The sequence below is a fragment of the Sturnus vulgaris genome, chromosome 25, assembly GCF_052056855.1.
Source record: "Sturnus vulgaris isolate bStuVul1 chromosome 25, bStuVul1.hap1, whole genome shotgun sequence".
NCBI classification, from domain to species: Eukaryota; Metazoa; Chordata; class Aves; order Passeriformes; family Sturnidae; genus Sturnus; species Sturnus vulgaris.
Window position 1 is genome coordinate 4,517,760 of NC_142267.1, and position 16,964 is coordinate 4,534,723.

The following is a 16,964-nucleotide window of genomic DNA, read 5'->3' on the forward strand; positions in this document are numbered from 1 at the left end:
TGATGCAATGTCTGTCCCCACACAGTCTATTCCCCAGAGCTTCAGCTGGAGGAGTGGAGGCCCAGAGAAGCTGACTTTGGGCAAGGAGATGAGCCTGGAGTTAATTCCCCCTCACCCAGCACAGCCACTGCCACTGGCATACAAGGACAAAAGATTAACAGGAAACCAACCCTGCAAAATGCTGCTGAAGTCAAGGTGACCCCAAACTTAGCAGAGCAGTACAAAAAGGAGGGTTGGCCCTATTTCCATCAGCATCTCATATCTAAGATAACATGTCCAGAGCTGCTCTTTAAAAACTGCCCCTTCTTTTTCCTGATATGAACCAAATGTAGCCCAGCCTGAAATTGTCCCCTGCCCCCAGCACCTGTCAGTGCCCCTCCTGTTCCTCACTGGGGAGTAGGAGATGATTGTCCATGCCCAGCAGGGCAGAACCTGCTCTGCTGTCACCTCCAGGTGAGCTCATCCCTGCACCACAGCCCATGTCCCTCATTCCAGGAGGCTCAGCACTGTTTCTGTCAGTGCTCGTAGGGCCAGAGCATCCCTGGTGTGTCCCAGCACTGAGCAGAGACCTTGGCTGGGTGTGAGCCCAGGGAAAGGCTCAGAGGCTGCCCCTGCTGCCAGCCCCGACGATGTCACCCAGCAGTGCTGGATGTGCAGCTCCTGCCACTCTGCTGAGGTGAGCTCAGGCACGATGGACCCGTGTCCCCTGTGCCCAGCCCTGAGCACACACAGCTCTGTGTCCCACAGCCTTGCAGGAGCATTTACAATCAGCGCTGGCACCAAGGACTGAAACAAGCCCCTGGCTTTGCTATCTGGGACTTTGGGAGGGGATCCAGCCACCGGCAGTGTTGTGCTGTCTGCATCCTCCTGCCAGCAGCACACACACAGAGCTGAGCAGCCTCAGGCAGCAGCCTCAAGATGAGAAAGTGATCCTCCTGATCTGTTTCTGGATGTAGCCTTCTCCCAAAAAAGCCACAGCTCTTCTAAAAAGGAGCAATTAGTTCTGCTTCATGTGACAGCACAGACAGAAGGATGGAGGCATGCAGCTATTTAAAGAATATTTCTCAAGATTCTCACACAGGGACAGAATGACAGCTCAGCACAGTCAGATCCCTTCAAACTCACCTGAAACTGGGTGGCAAGTCCTGAGTGCCACAGGGGCTGTGACACTGCCAGAGGAGCCTGGCTGCCTGTCAGCTGCTGCAGGCACTGACAGGTGACAGTGACAACAGTGGCTTTTCTCTAACAGAACACATTTATAATACATAAAGGAACCTTCAGACTTTCTGGGGTGAAAGAGCCATTTTTAGCCTAGGTTAAATTAATATTAATATATATAATTCAGCTGTTCCCAAACCTATTTATTGTACCTGCTGGCATTTTTAAGGCATGTGACTGGATTAATGGCTGCCCACCACCCTCAGTGATTCCCTTACAGGGTTTTAAACTGAAGGAGAATGCATTTAGAGTATAAAGAAAATTTTTACAATGAGAGTGGTGAGGCCCTGGCACAGGGTGCCCAGAGCAGCTGTGGCTGCCCCTGGATCCCTGGCAGTGTCTAAGGCCAGGCTGGATGGGGCTGGGAGTAAACTGGGACAGTGGAAAGTGTCCCTGCCCATGGCAGGGGGACAATGGGATCAGCTTTAATGTCCCTCCAAACCATTTTGGGATTCTATGGAAAGAGCCAAGTCCCACAGCCCTGAAGAAAGCACAAAACATCTCAATATTCTGTGATGGCACACAATGAAACAGGGACCACTCCCAGCAAGGGAAAGAACCCTCCCATTGCTCACCCTGCCCCAACATTTCCCTCCCAGCTGAGGACAGCAGCTCAAGTTCCACATTGCTGACACAGCTCAGCAGGTTTGGCTCTGGATGAGCCCTCCAAAGGGCTCCTGTGCTGCTTCTTCAGGCGTGCAGACCTCGAGTGGAGCTGCCAGGAGGATGAATCCCTGCCTGTGTGCACAGAACCTGTCACACCAAGGTGACACTTACACCTCCTCTTCTGCCACCCACCAGGAAAACCCCAAACCATTCCATTGTTTCAGAGCCAGAGCACAGTCAAGCTCTATTTTTAAGACCTCCTTGGCTGAAATAACAATAAGTATTTCCATAAAGTGGTTTTCCACATTAATTTATTGTTGTTCTTTTTCTTTACATGGCAGACAGACAACAGAGCTTTCAGTCTTCCAGAGCAATTCAGAGCCCAAGCACAAGGCAGGTCCCTCCACATCTGCACACAGTTTATTTTTAATAAACTTCTCAGTGTCAGCATTGCCATGAGAGCACTGCAGAGCTGCCAGTGTCGTCCTTGCAAATTCCACATGCAAAACCTGAGCTTCTTCCCCACCCTCTCCTTGAATTTTCACAAGAACTTGTGATATTGGTCAAGGGCAAAATTTCACGTTTCATCAGCAGGCACGGGGGAGGTTAAAAATTTGCTGCAAAACTGTGAAATTCTGCCTTGGGAAAAAATGGCATACTTTTCCTGAATTCACTGTGAATGAAATCTCCTCACTGGTCCAGAGAAATGACACCATTTTGAACTGATGCTTTTTTCCTGCAAGAAAAATCACAGCTCCTCCCCCCCACCCCATCCCCCAAAAAAACCCCCCCTGCATTTCTTATCTGAGGAAAAATGATGAAGTCTGGTGCAACCATGGGTTATTTCTTGATGGTGGCATGGATATTTTTCTGCTACAGCTCAGACTGTAATGGATCCTTCAAACAGACCAGTACAATATAAAGCTGCTCACTGTGGTCTCTTGGTTGAGTCACATGTTATAAAACTTTAAAAACAGAGCATTTACAACCAGGGACATAGAGACGTGCTTTTAAAATTGTAAATACATATTTACAGGCTTGTGTGATAAACCAGAATTTCTCTGGGAAAAACGTTCCTATATCACAGCAATGTACACACCTCTCTCCTTGAGTCTGTCAGTTTTTATAGTCGATAACACTCTAAAAAAGGCAGCAAAAATAAATTGCACAGAAGTGACCTCTAATAACCTCACTGGGATGCCTTAAAGGCACTAAACTGGGCAGCATCCACGCCAGAACTCCACACTCCATTTCACTGACTGGAACTTGAGTGGGTCTGAGGAACATGGATTGTTTAAAGCACTATTTGGGCTCTATGGCAAGAAAACTCTTCCTCAGCAACAATCCTCAAGTGACCAGTGATAATTTATACATTTACTGTGATCTCTGACAAGGTGAGCTACAAAACTACACTGGGAAAATCAATCATAATCAACCAACCACCAATAATACTGGTGATTTAAGTCAGAGTATATGGGGTTTATCAGCACTGTATACTCCTTTTTCAAGTGATTTAGGTACTCTCCAGACACAGGAAGAGCATTCCTGTTTGAAAGAACAGGGCTTGCCATAACAGAATTACATGATGAGAGGAAGGACGAAATGTGGAGAGAAAATAGAAAGGTAATGTGCAAAACCAAAGTGAGACAAAGTGATCAGAGAGCTGTGTGTGCACACCAACTGCTTGGACATTGACATAAGGCCAGGAAACTTCGTTTTTTGTGCTATTTGACCAAAATTTACCAAACTGCCTGGCAGATCTGGATGCTCACTTCCAATTCGTTTGAAAGACTGATGAGATCCTCAGTCTCCCAAGTCTACTGTGAAAATTCCCAGCCTTTGTTTACAATTAGTACATCTCTTTCCAGAGGAGATTACTGCTAGCAAAAAACTCCAAAGGGAACAAACCCTAGAGATTCTCCAACCCAGGAATGAGACAGAGCAGCCAGCAATGGCACGAGCATCTCAGTCTCACAGTCCTGCACTTCCACCAGGGAAGGGGACTCAGCTTTTTATGGCTCATCCAGTTCTCAGCCTTCCCCCAAACCACAATTGCTCTCAGAAAGCCTCCAAGAGGGGTTTATCCAAAAAATCTGTAGTGAGATAATACAAGATCCTGAAAAAACCTTTTCTTTCCAGCTCAACACGCACCTGAAACATTTTTATGGTGGATAGTGTTTCTTCTTTAAAGCTTTTCTATTCATTTTGAACAATGTGATTTTCATCAGAACTATACAAAATTAACTGCTTTCAGCAATTCCATGCATATATATTTTATCTGCCATATCTATATATGCAGATATATATATATATAAAATTGATCCTTTTTTTGACTTTTTCAGAGTGGTGGGAATGAGTATCCACTGGGCACTTGTTTCTTCTTAACTAAGGTGTGCATACACAGATCTGTGCTTATCTGTGTGGAGTGCAAAGTCAAGGACAGGGATAAATGGACTGAAACAAGAAGGAAATACAACAATCAACCCCTTTGGCCCCCTTAAAAAAAATCCAAATTGGATGCTACATTGGCAGGGATCCTGGAAAATCATTTGTTGGCATAAGGAACCCTTCACCTCAAGGGTGAACTGGGCAGAAGTTGTGCCCAGAACTGGCAGATGATAAACCTGGGTGTGATTGACCCCATCTGGGGGCAGGAAAGAGCTAAGAGACCTTTCTGCACTGCATTTTACCAGCTCACCTGTGGGTTTCTGGAATTTTCTTTACTGGCTGTCCCCATGGATGGCCTCTGGATAGGATCCCCAAAAACAAACACACGTCTGGAGACACAAACACAGCTGCTCTATTTAAGGACAAATGTTTTATTAAAGGACAAGTCTGGCCTGATACTGCACAGCAACACCTGTGTTTGATACTGTCCCTAAATAAATAAATCCTGACCCCAACCAGAACCAGACTGGCAATACAAGTTATGGCAGCTCTTGAGAAATGGATGCTTGTCCCTTCATGGAACTGAGCTATCAGTGCATTTCCCAGGGATCAGTAACAGGTGATCTTCCCAAAAAACACGTGTCCTGATGCCCTTCAAAAGCGACAGCACCTGCCCCTTAAAGCTAATGGCACAAAGTCAAGAGACTGGGGTACCCAGAATTCACATGTGGAAACCTCAGGGACACCTGCCACTCCCTTCAGGGGTTTTTGTGGGATGCCCAGTTCTCTACCCGTTAGGATGTAAAGCAGAATCAAAAAGGATGTAACAGTCTTTTCAGAACTGAATTGCATAGTGTGTTAAACCCTCTGTGCCCTGCCAGGGAGAGGAGGCTCATGCAGAGCCATCCATGGTTATTTTGCCTGCAGAGGCCTGGACACTTCTCCATGCTGCTCTCCATGCTGGCACGGGGGCTCCACACCCTGGGGCACCCCAACATCACCCTGTGCCCAGCACCCACAGTTCATCACTCTCTGGAGAAGGCAGGAGCCTCTCTGTGCTCCCTCCCTTGGAAGGAAGGGTGAGATGACAGAGGCACATCACCACCTCAGCAGAAGAAACCACTGTCCCTGTTGTCTGCTGAGGAACCCATCTCACCTCATCTGAGCAAAGCAGGAGAGGATAATGCTTGAGGATTACTTCACCTCACCTTTCCCAGTCAGAAGTTTCTGGTACCTGAAAATACAGAGACATTTCATCAGAAATAGTTCAAGGAGTCACAGTTCCATGTTCCATGGAGCTGGAAGCAGGACAAGTCATTCAGTGACCACTGTACAGAGAAGAGACACCCATTATTTAATTTTGCTTAGATTTCCCACAGCTGAACGGTCTGTGCACCAGCTAGGGATATTAACATTCATTAGCAACCACCTCCATTGTTCAGCAGATAGCAAACCTCAGAGTATTACTAACTATTCCCTCAAATGTTGATTTTTGAATGGTTTTAAGAAAAAATAAACTTCAGGCTGCAGTGTCTTGATTTTATTGGTACTCATTCTCACCTCTAGCTTTATACATGTTAAGTATCCTGTTCCTTAGTTGTTATATCAGTATAAACGAGTTTATTATCTGCAAGTTAATGGTGAGGAAATGAAGAAGCAGAAAACAGTGTCCTGTTTAAACCAACAGAAAATCAGCTCAGCCTCACCAATCCACGGGGCTGGGTCATTAATTTGCCCAAGCCCATAGTGCTGCATTGCACAGTGTCTCACCACGCCCTCAACGAAGGCTTTTTCATATCACAGCACTGCAATTTGCACTGTAATGCTGGGTTTTTAACTGTGGTGGGCCCCCAAAGCAGCCAGCAAAATGCACATTCCCAGGTGGGTATTTTTTTTTTTTTTTGACAGTTAATATTTGTCCAGCATTCACCCATTCAGCCTAAAAGATCCCACAGCACTTGGCCCACTATTACAGATGCAAACACCACTCCTTCCAAGACAGGGATAAAACCCATCCTTACAAAAACTGTCACCATCTTCAAGCTCCCTGGGATCCAGAAGAACATAAAAAATAATGACCAAAACTCTCCTTAAACCTTCCATGAGGGGTAAAGGGCTGACTACCCTCACACATCCTTTTGATCCACAGTAAGTACCCATGACTAAGGAAGATTTTATCCCTTTGGAATGAGCACATCACACATTTCAAGAGGAGATTATTGCTAGCAAAAAGCTCCAAAGGGAATCAATCCTTGACACTCTCCAGGCCAGAAATGAGACAGAGCAGCCAGCAGTGGCACGAGCATCTCAGTGGTCTCACAGTTCTGGGACTGCAAGCATCATTTCCAGCATGGAAGGAGATGCAGCTTTTTTATGGCTCATCCAGATCTTCTCCCAGTCCACATGTGCACCGGCCACAGCAGCAATGTGCCTTTCCCGAGGTGGGGCTCAGCTCTCCCAGGTGCCCTGCACTCCTTGGCCACACAAACGCGGGAGCTTTGGGAGCCCAGTGCTCCCTCCCGGGCTGTACCTGCTGTGCTCTGACACGCCCAGGGGCTATTCCTTGAAGAAGTGGGATGTGCTGGAGCTGGATTTCTTGCACTGTCTGGCGCTGGGGTTATGCGAGGAGGAGGAGGGACATCTAGAGGCCATGCGGAGCCTGGAACTGTGCAAAGAGGCAGAAGAGCATCAGGGACCGGGCACAAACAGAAACACAGATGTGCTTTAGCATGTGCTTTAGAATGCCAGTGAGAAAAGAAAACGACATTCCACCCACACTGCAAGGACCAAGAGCCACTTCGGAAGGCAAAAGGGGATTTTTGCCTTGTTCTGAACTTACCCTGGGGGTTTATTGAAGCTGGAAAGAGCTGATGGCCACTGGAAGCAGCGTCCGGGCTCCCACCCCGTGCCCCAGACCCTCCGCCCAAGAGCCATGTTCTATTCTCTCAGCACAGTCCACATTTTAAAATACAAGTCCAGGTTTTAAAATACACATATTTATGGAAAAGGAATTTTCTTTTTCCCGATCACATTCCAGCTCTGGTCATTTGTCCCCAGGTCTAGGTCGGCAGAACTCTCCTGTCCCTATTGCACTGACAGACCCCACGTAAAGGTCACAGCAGCGCCTTCACTGCACTCCACACTTTAAACTAAGAGCCCCAGAGTGAAAATCTGAGACTTTTTTACCATAAAATTTTAATTTTATGCCTCAGTTGATTGTGATTTCAAGAAGAAAGCCTGAAAACATGACTTGAAACAAGGGAAGTCCAACAGCTTCTGCCCTATTCTAGACATACAATCTCAGCTCAAATGTATGCTCAAGCTAAACTTCCATACACTAAAAGATTCCCAAAAATCCTCTGTTTGTTTTTCACTTCAGCACCTTTTGCTATCATGCACAAACTTGTCTGTTTTTCCTCACACCTGTGCACCCCCACAGGTAATTACATCTCTTCCTTCTCAAGGCAAATTCTTCAAAATTCTGACCAAACTCAACCACTTCTGTTCTTCCAAGGGAACATCTTTTGAAATGCCATTTTCAGCAACACGTCTAAAAAAAGTTAAAAGCCAGGTTTCTCCCTGGGTTATTTTTAGAATTCAATAGACACCCTTTAAAGGAGATTTCAGTTTGTCCTTACACACAATGTAACTGCAAGTTAGATGTAAAGAAGTGCAAAACTTTCCATTACAACAGAAAACCAAAACCACAGAAATTTTGAAAAGTAAGCAATTCAATTATTTTCAAATTAAAATTGGTGGTTGAAATTGCCTGCCAAACGTTTTGTTATTGTTCTGTGTAAATCATCCTCTGCAGCCTTTGTGAATTCAATCCTGAAACCTTCAGCCAATGTGGAAGAACCAGAAAGTGGAAATGGGGAGGTCAACAAAAGCCAGATTTTTGTTGTTCCATATAAGGACTGTTACCAAGGGAAACAGCAGAATATCCAAAGTCAGTTTAGTTTGTTTGGCTTCAGATTTTTACTATAACTAGAAGAGGGAAATTTTAGTTTCCTTCTGTTTAGAATGTCTCCATGTAAGTAATGCTTTCTGTCAAAATATTAATTATGACTTCTTCAAGTTCTTCTATAATCAATGACATCTGTGTGCTCTTGCAGGCAGGGTCTAGATCCTATGGGACACCTAAAGCAAAAAAATGTTAAAAGCTCAAATCCAAAGAGACAAAACATCAGGGAAAATCTGACCTAGGTTTTCAAATGCACACCCTGATCAGACATTAGGAAAAAATTCTTCACTGTGAGGGTGGCACAGGGTGCCCAGAGAAGCTGTGGCTGCTCCAGCCCTGGAAGTGTCCAAGGCCAGGCTGGACAGAGCTTGGAGCAGCCTGGGACAGAGGGAGGTGTCCCTGCCATGGCAGGGGGTGCAAAGAGATGGGATTAAGGTCCCTTCCAACCCAAACTACTCCAGAATTCTACAATCTTTCATCCCTAATTTCCTTTAAAGCTAATAGATCATGGCTTGTTAGTTGGAAGCTGGGGACTAGAGGAATGAGATACAAAAGGATATTTTTCCTAAATAGCAAATGAAATGGAGTTCCTTATGGAGCTCTTACTGCTGCCTTTCCATGGTGCTCCCAATGAGCCAGGCCTGAGAACCACAGCTGTGCCAGGAACCAGGGCCCTCCTCTGTTCCAGCAGTACCTGGAGGGGATGGAGAAGCCTCATTTCTCCTGTTTGAAGAAGAGCTGATGTTGGGATGATTTTGACAAACTCCTGGGTGTGCAAGGGGAGCTGGTCCCGAGGGGGAGGGGAGCTAAACCCCCCCAGTGCATTGGAGCAGAGACTGAAATCGCTATTTTGGGCACTGTCACTTCACACCTGCTTTCACCATCTCAGCACAGGGTAACTGGAGACAGGCAAAGCCAAGGAATCCTGAGCACCCTGTGCCTGCTGTGAGGGATGATCCCATGGGAAGGGCCAAGGGCTGCTCCCAGCCCCTGTGCACAGCCCACACCAACACACAGCCCAGGCTAGCCCAGCTCTGCCAGAACCATCGCTAGGGAACAGTCCCAGCCAGAAAAAAAAAATAAAATATATATATATATAAAACAAGATCAGAAAACACACTCTGCTTTTAAGGAAAAAGACCAAGAACCCAAATGTCAGGTAGCAGGAAGGACTTGTGTGCAGTTTTCTCTGTCAACTAAGGACTTTTAAACCAAACAGTTTGGTAGATGCACCAGCTATTCCAGAAATTAAAGCTAACCCAGAAATTAAATGAGTGACATTTTTGACACAGAGACAGGGCCTAAAGCTCTCTCTCACAACCAAGAGCAATCTTGAAGAGATAAATCACCCAGTTTGGTGAGACTCCCTACAATAAATAACATGCTAAATCCCAGCTCTTAAAGTTTTCCATCCTCAGATCTGAAAGTGTTTTGCAGTGTGAGTCAGCACCATAATCCCAGCTTTTCAGATCCAAAATGGAGTCAGGTGGGAAGGGATTTGCCAAGGTCACTCAGAAAATCTGCAGCCTTAAAGCAGAGAACAGAACAAAGGAAAAGGTTCCCCCATCACCTCCTTTACTCTTCCAGGTTAAATTGTCTCCTGAATACTTAAATATTTGTCCAAACCAAGTTCCTATTCCATAAACCTTCCCAGGCCCCTGAGCCTTGCCATGAGCAGCACACACAAACTCAAAGGCCAGGAAAAATGCCAAATCCTGGCACACCCCCTTCCCTCAGACATTCCCAAAATACATTTGGTATTTTTTATTCAAATTAGCTTGTCTTCTACCACACTTCTGCAATTAACATTCCCTGGGTTGCTGGTTTAATTCCCTTGAAATAAGCCATGGTATTTGTGGGCACGAAGGCTGGATTGATCTGAGGTGGCTGCCAGTCCCACCAGGGAAATTCCATCAACAAAGTCATGGCAGTATGTGGTAAAAATTCAGGTGATTTAGGTTCACGTTTTTACCTCAATTAAAGTGTTTTTTTTTTCCTGCAAGGATCATACTCTGTAATCTAAAATAACCCCAAGGACATGCTCCAAAATTTCAGACACACACACATTCCACGTTACATTTAACAATAAGCATGCCAGGAATATATTCTATCAAGGGTTTCCTACTCTTAAGTAAAAGAATAGCTATGCTGGCACAAATCACTGACTGCCTAGAGAAAAAAAAAAAATAGAAATGTGGATGTTTAAGCCCAAATTCTTGGTTTTGCAGAATTAGGCTGAGTAATTTCACGGGCCAGAAGGGAAGCAAGAGGGTTCAGGGCGTGGATAAAAGCCATTTCTGGGCTTTCTGCTCTCAGTGTGATTAAAGCACAGTGCTGCTACCCTGACTGAAATGTAATATACTCTCGGGCAGCAGTATATTGCTTAATGGGAAAATAAATACACAAAACAAGGACTTGGAAAAACATAAAAAACATCAACCATTAAGGAAAAGACCTTCGTTTGTCTGTTTCAGTGAAACAAAGTATTTATCAAGATAAAAAGGTTTATGAATAGAATTCTGTGGAAAGGGATGTCTCTCTTTTCTGTGGAAAAGTCCTGACTCACTGTAGAGAAAATGGGGAAGCAGCAGAAAGCAAAAAGGATCTTAATGTGCTGTACTGTGGATATTTGGAGACTTATGTGTGTTTATTCATAAAAGCAGGGAAAGAGTTGGAACACGTCAGGATTTTATCTTTCCTTCACGTGGCCTCTAAGGCGAGAACATGAATATAATGATCAGGCCTTTCATGAACCTAAACAGGAAAAACCTGTTCTTGAGATCCTCTGCATTCTGACTTCCAAGAAGACACCTAACAGCACTCTCCAACCACAGTGCTTCAAAGAACTTAATCCTTTAAAGCAGCACTGCTGCCCCACAGGAACTCAGAAATCGCTTTGTTCCACACGTGCTCTACAGTTTAATTTTCTTCATTGCTGGCTCAGTTCCACCCCGCGTGGATCACGAGGAGCTGTGGTGATGAACACCAAACTGCTGGAAAAAATCTCACCCCATGCCTACAGCTCACCTGGGGGACTCTAAAATTCATGTATCAACATCATGTTACTTAAATAGAATTACATTTTTAAAAGCAACCTAAGTGACCTAAAGTAGTGACTTGGAAACGAATTCAGCACTGAGCTTCTGAGCTCCTTCAGAAAATCAGTTGCCTTGAAGGTACTTCAAGTTGAGCTCACACATTAGAGTCTCAGTCACTTAGGAAATCTTGGTGGAAACCTGTAATTTAGATGAACAGCAATTTATCTTCCTGCCCTTTTAAAGCAGCACAGAGTATTTTGCAAGCCAAAAGGTGAACAATTTTGGATTAAAAACAGAAGTACTCAAACTCATCTTCTATACTGTCAGATAATGTGACTTGATTCAAAGTTTTATCTACTGCATCACATTTCGAACAGAATGAGAAAACTTTCAGCACACATAGGGAACACTGTAGTTGATTTTATTCAGCTTTATACAGAAATGGTGACACCAAAAGAGTTCAAAAGGATTGCTGGAGGGCAGCGGGACAAGGACGAGCCCTTTGTCCTGCACATCTCATTACATAAAAAAGAAACCACAGAACAAAGCGTGCTTTTGATTCGAAAAGGCAGATGAGTGACATGCTGAATTTGGCATAATAAATGGAGAATACAACTTCAAATTCCAGTGAAAGTGGATTTTGAGTGTGAAACTCTTCAAAGCAGCTCAGTGATGTAAGAATTCAGTATTTCTCATCTTCCCACCTCCTTCCACACTGCAATGTTTAGCAGAGATCTGGACACCTAAAGGAAACACTACATAAATTTCCCCAGGGAGCCGTGGCTGGGGCCATGCACACGGTCTGTGCCGGGAATGAGCCTTCAGATGCCCAGAGCAGGCAGTGCAGGCTCTGCATTCCCAACGAAATCACTCTCCTGAAAAAGTCCTTGCGTTTCCCTTGCCACAGATATTTAACTTTGCTGAGCAGCAGTGCCTGAACTGCAGAGGGAAGCCCAGCCTCGGTGAGATTGGAAACCCTCCAAGGCCATTGAGCCCAGCCTGACCCACCCGGGATGGGGAACCCACCACGTCCCTGGGCAGCCTCTGGCACAGTCTGAGGCCACCTCCTCTTGTCCTGTCCCTTGTTCCCTGGCAGCTGAGCCCAGCCCACCCTCCTGTCAGGGAGTGTAGAGACACTGAGAGTCCCCTCTGAGTGTCCTTTTCTCCAGGCTGAGCCCCTCCAGCTCCCTCAGCTAGAACAAGGCAGGCTTTGCTGGAACAGGCCCAGATATGAGATTATTTCTCTTTGACTGACACAGGGCATTGAGTGGTGCGAGTTTCAGTTTTGCTGCTCACCTGCTGTGTGCCAGACCACCTGGAACGACTGAACGCTGAGCCTTGCACTTGAGGGAAATGGAACATCACCCGCTGAGTAACCAAAGCCATTTCTCACAACCCTCTGGCAGTTTCTGGGAGTACTGTCATCCAAAACATGACTCAGATATCCCCTTTGGCCCATGAAACTTAAAGTCTTAAAAAATTAAACAGAGAGATAAATATATACAAACAAAGTGCATGTTGCTGATTACAACTTTGTTTCACCAACCGCTCGAGCTTTGAATAAATTAGGAAAATGAAGCAGCTACCTACCTCTTAAAAAAGCCTCCCTCCAACTTGATGCCTGCCCAAGCTTCATGTTGCATTTTTACTGCCTTCTATCTTAAAAAACCAGAAAGCAGTATTTCAGTGCTCTTTTCCCAATGAATGCTCTAAAAATATGACCTATCAAAACCATTTTAAAATACTTACTAAGAGAAGTAAAGGTGCAGCAAAATGAGAATGGAAAGTGATGAAGTACGTGTGGGAAGCAGCATTCAGAGGTGACTCAATGGCTTCCTCTTTACTAAGGAAAAGGGTCAGAAGCAGTGGCTGGAGACTGGTGCAGAGGCAGCACAGGACTCCTGGTCCCGTGTTCTGTCAGTGATCTCAGGTATTGGATGCTTCACAGCCATCCTCACTCTACCAACCTACTTCAATTTTAAACATCTAACCCTTGCCTGACTGTAACTGATGGGCACAAAGAGGCACCAACTCCTGCTGCAGTCTGTTACCTCACTATTTATTTCACTCAAAAAATATCATAAGGCATTACTTAAATTTAAAAAAAAAAAGATCCCAAACAAAGCTCAGGAAATAACAGGAACTCATTCATACACATGGAAAAAAATCCCTCTTTAATAACATTCAATTCCCACTCTCTCATTTGATGTGTACAATGGACCATTAACTACACTTACACCATGCCTTACTTAGGAGTGTTTTATTTGCATCTTGCTCTGAAATAGATACAATTTCCTCACCATCCCACTCTTGCAAAGTACTGGAAGGTACACCCTTTTCTCCATTAGAAAGCTGCTACTTTTTAGTTTAAACAAACAGATGTGGAAGTTCATCCCTCTCTCATCACAGACTTACCACAAAAGCTCAGCTCCAAACCAGCATCTACTTCCTGTTCAAAATCAATTGTTTAGCTCCTTTTCATCATGAGCAGAACTACAACATCATGTGACTCACGCAGATCTCATCCAGTAAATAAAAGCCAGAATTAGTATGTAAGGTATTCTAAGTTCTCTTTTTAAGGTCATTCACAAGCTATTTGTCTGTCTCTAGCAATTCAGCTCCTTGGCTAAACCCAACTCCAGTAAAAAGCTGGAGCTGACCCTGTAATTTTGGAAATGAAGTCACAAACCACAGTAAATGAAGTGAGTGCTATTCCTATTTGCATTCAATATTGAACATTTAGACATCAAACTCTGTGACACGTCCCCGAAGAAAATCATCAGGAACCAAACTAGAATTTTAAATAACAGTTTTGCAATACAAAATGCTGACAAATCAGAGAACCAGAAACACCCCAGCCTTAATCCCCTTGGGCAGCTTCCAGCAGGGCTGAGGAGCTGCAGAGCAGGAGGGGCTCGGCTGCATCCCCTGGACTGGCTCTAACACCTAGGACTGAACACAGCTCAGACACTTGCTGCCACAAGCTGGTTCCCATGCCTTCCAGCAAACCGGAAAACGAAAAACAAAAAAAAGGTAAACACAACCTGTCAGATCTCCCATCTCCACAACAACTCCAGCATCGCTGTTTTTATTAAACACATTCATTTGATCTCGCCCAGCGTGTCACTTGGTCTCTGTAAACAGGACAAGTTTAATTGTTTTCATTGCCGGGCTGGACGCATTTCAAGACATGTCAGCTCTTTGTGGGCAACATTACAGCTTTATTGTTGTTTCAGATCATAGAGAGGCGGCTATAAAAGCCGAGAAATTCAATTATGCAGATGAGATGCAATAGCAATAGTAACTATGAAAGCTGCACATTTCTATTTGTGATGAGTCACTTATTTAGAACTGAAACTCTTTGATGATCCTCTCTCATTTGGAGATCTCCATCACCCAGCACTTCCCTGATCAACTGGTGAACATGAGTCTGGGACCCAACAGGATTTAACATCTAACAACATTTAACTGCAGAGAAACTGCACATAAAATCATGAAAGCATTTCTGCCATGATATTAGAGAATCAGGCTGGTTTACTCACCATCAGTTCACTGCTAGACATGGCTAAGAAATCCTTACAGGGTGACTGCAATACCCAGACTGCAGAAACAGCAAACACCAACTATTTCATTTGTCAGCAAAAGATTTGGAACAATCAATCAAGCTTATGTCCCATCCTCAGCAAATGAGGTTTTTTTCATGTTTCCTTTTTCTTATGAAACATCCAAATACAACACTGGATATGTTTTCTCTTGGGTAAATATAGTAAAACCTATATAAAAATATGTTATATAATAATATTTTCTATAAAAATATAGAAAAACCTCACTGTTTATATAGAAAAACCTCCCACCTCCTTGGTGTAAGTGCTGTTGTAAGCAGACTAAGGATTCACCTCTTCCATTGTGGTGCAAATCCCAAACTGCAGTGAGTGCAAAAACACCCCATGAACAAAGCTGGAACCTCTGCATCATTCCACCAGATCTTCCTCATCAGTTAAAATTCATGGAAAATGTTGTTATGGAGAGAACAGTTCAAGGAATGACATCCCACACAAAAAAAATAAACTGGGAGTTCTTACCAAGGAGTCTTACTCAGAGAGAAGCATTAACTTGAAGAGACAACTACACAGAATAAAACTCACTGCTGGATTAGCAGGGACCATGTGAGGGAGCTGACTGCTGTAATGGTGTTCAGCCTTATCAATGTTACATTATTCCACCCCACTGTCACACTAATATGGACACAGCTGCTTCCAGCTCCACTGCAAAAGGCAGAACACACATCTTGGTGGTGGAATACAACATACCAAAATTCTCAAGAGCCAAAAAAATCTTAGCATGTATTTTCTTTTAATTGAACTATTTAACAAGTTTAAAGCATATAAAAATAGAAAACTGTATCAGAAAACCAGAAAGCTATAGTATCAGAAGTTGAAATAGTGTATGTCATTTTCATTTAAATAAATTTATTAGCTGTGTCCACAATTAAAAACTAAAATCCTCAAGCTAAGTCAGAAGTGGCCAATTGGTATAAACTCATGTCACTGATCCGGGGGGACACAAGCGAAGAATGCAATTACATTTAACTCCTCCTAGATGTGCATTGTTTCATTTTTCCTGGCACATCTATTTCCCACACAAAAGGCAAGTTTCCCCCAAGTTTTTAAAAAGTTGACTTTATTGGTTTTAGAAAATGTGTCATGACAGTTCCTCTAGTTGGTCATTAAGTGCTTGTAACACCACGGACTCAGCACAGGATGGGTGGCACAGGGAGGAGGAAAATCCCTCTTCAGCCTTACCTGCATTCACAGCCCTCCAGCAACGTTCAAAAGCAAGGACAACCCCACTTTTATGTCAAATTGCAATTTTTAATGTTTTCATTAGAATAGTCTTTATATCACTCTCCAATAGAAGAAACAATATAACTAACAGCAAACTTTAATACAGGAACATGCTCCAAGATTAACAACCCAAAATGAAAACAAAATGAAATTAATGTAAAATGTAAATCACATATAGTACAATTGAAGTGTCCAAAACAATTTAAATAATTTTAAATATTTTATTTTTTTAACTTGCTACAAATGCTTTATACAATATTTCAACATAAAGTCCCCATAACAGAAATGTAACAAAATGGGAATGATAGTGAAAGTGAAAGTTAAAGTGGCACAAATTCACCAAACAAGTATTAAACTACAAATTTTAAAGAGGTAGATTACTTTTTAAGAACAAAAAATAAAAGGGGTGTCTGTATAAAGAAACTAGTCACTTTCCATCCATTCTGTCAGTAATTGTGAAAGCTCTATGAACACGTGACAAACAGTATTTCCATAAAAAGCTGTTATGAACAATAGACCAATTCATTGTCTTAAATTAGAGGTGTACAACCTTTTAGAATAATTATATATTTCATTTTCAAAATATGCAGGTCTGCAGCCCTGCTCTAGCCTTCTTATCCATAAAAAGATACACTGCATCCATTACATATCTGGTGTTTAGAAATTCATCACTGCTATATAAAGTTTTATTTGTATGTGTAAAGAACGTGGAAAATCCATAAAACATCCAAATCAGGCTTTTTTTTCCACTGTGTACTGAGAGTCTGAAAGCCTCAGAACGTGAGGAGAAGGTGGGAAGGGAATTTTGCCTGTGCTAAGTCGGCCTCTACTGACTCATTTAGACAAAAGGCTTTAAGAGACCAAATACATGACAAAAATACTTGGAGTGCAGCAATTGCTGGCCCT

General features: G+C 43.5%; 1 protein-coding gene across 3 annotated transcripts in view; it reads right to left on the minus strand.

The window, feature by feature from the left end:
• Positions 1-2,118: 2,118 nt before the first annotated feature.
• The window catches only part of PRDM2 (PR/SET domain 2), a 65,199-nt gene continuing 50,353 nt past the window's right edge, over positions 2,119-16,964 (minus strand). For 2 of the 3 annotated variants that reach the window (XM_088178823.1, XM_088178825.1), the window contains 2 exons: positions 6,743-6,877; positions 2,119-5,446 (listed from right to left, as the gene is read on the minus strand). In XM_088178823.1, coding sequence (XP_088034949.1) covers positions 6,769-6,877 — 109 coding nt within the window. In that variant the 3' untranslated portion in view covers positions 2,119-5,446; positions 6,743-6,768. The other variant, XM_088178824.1, reaches the window with a different exon arrangement.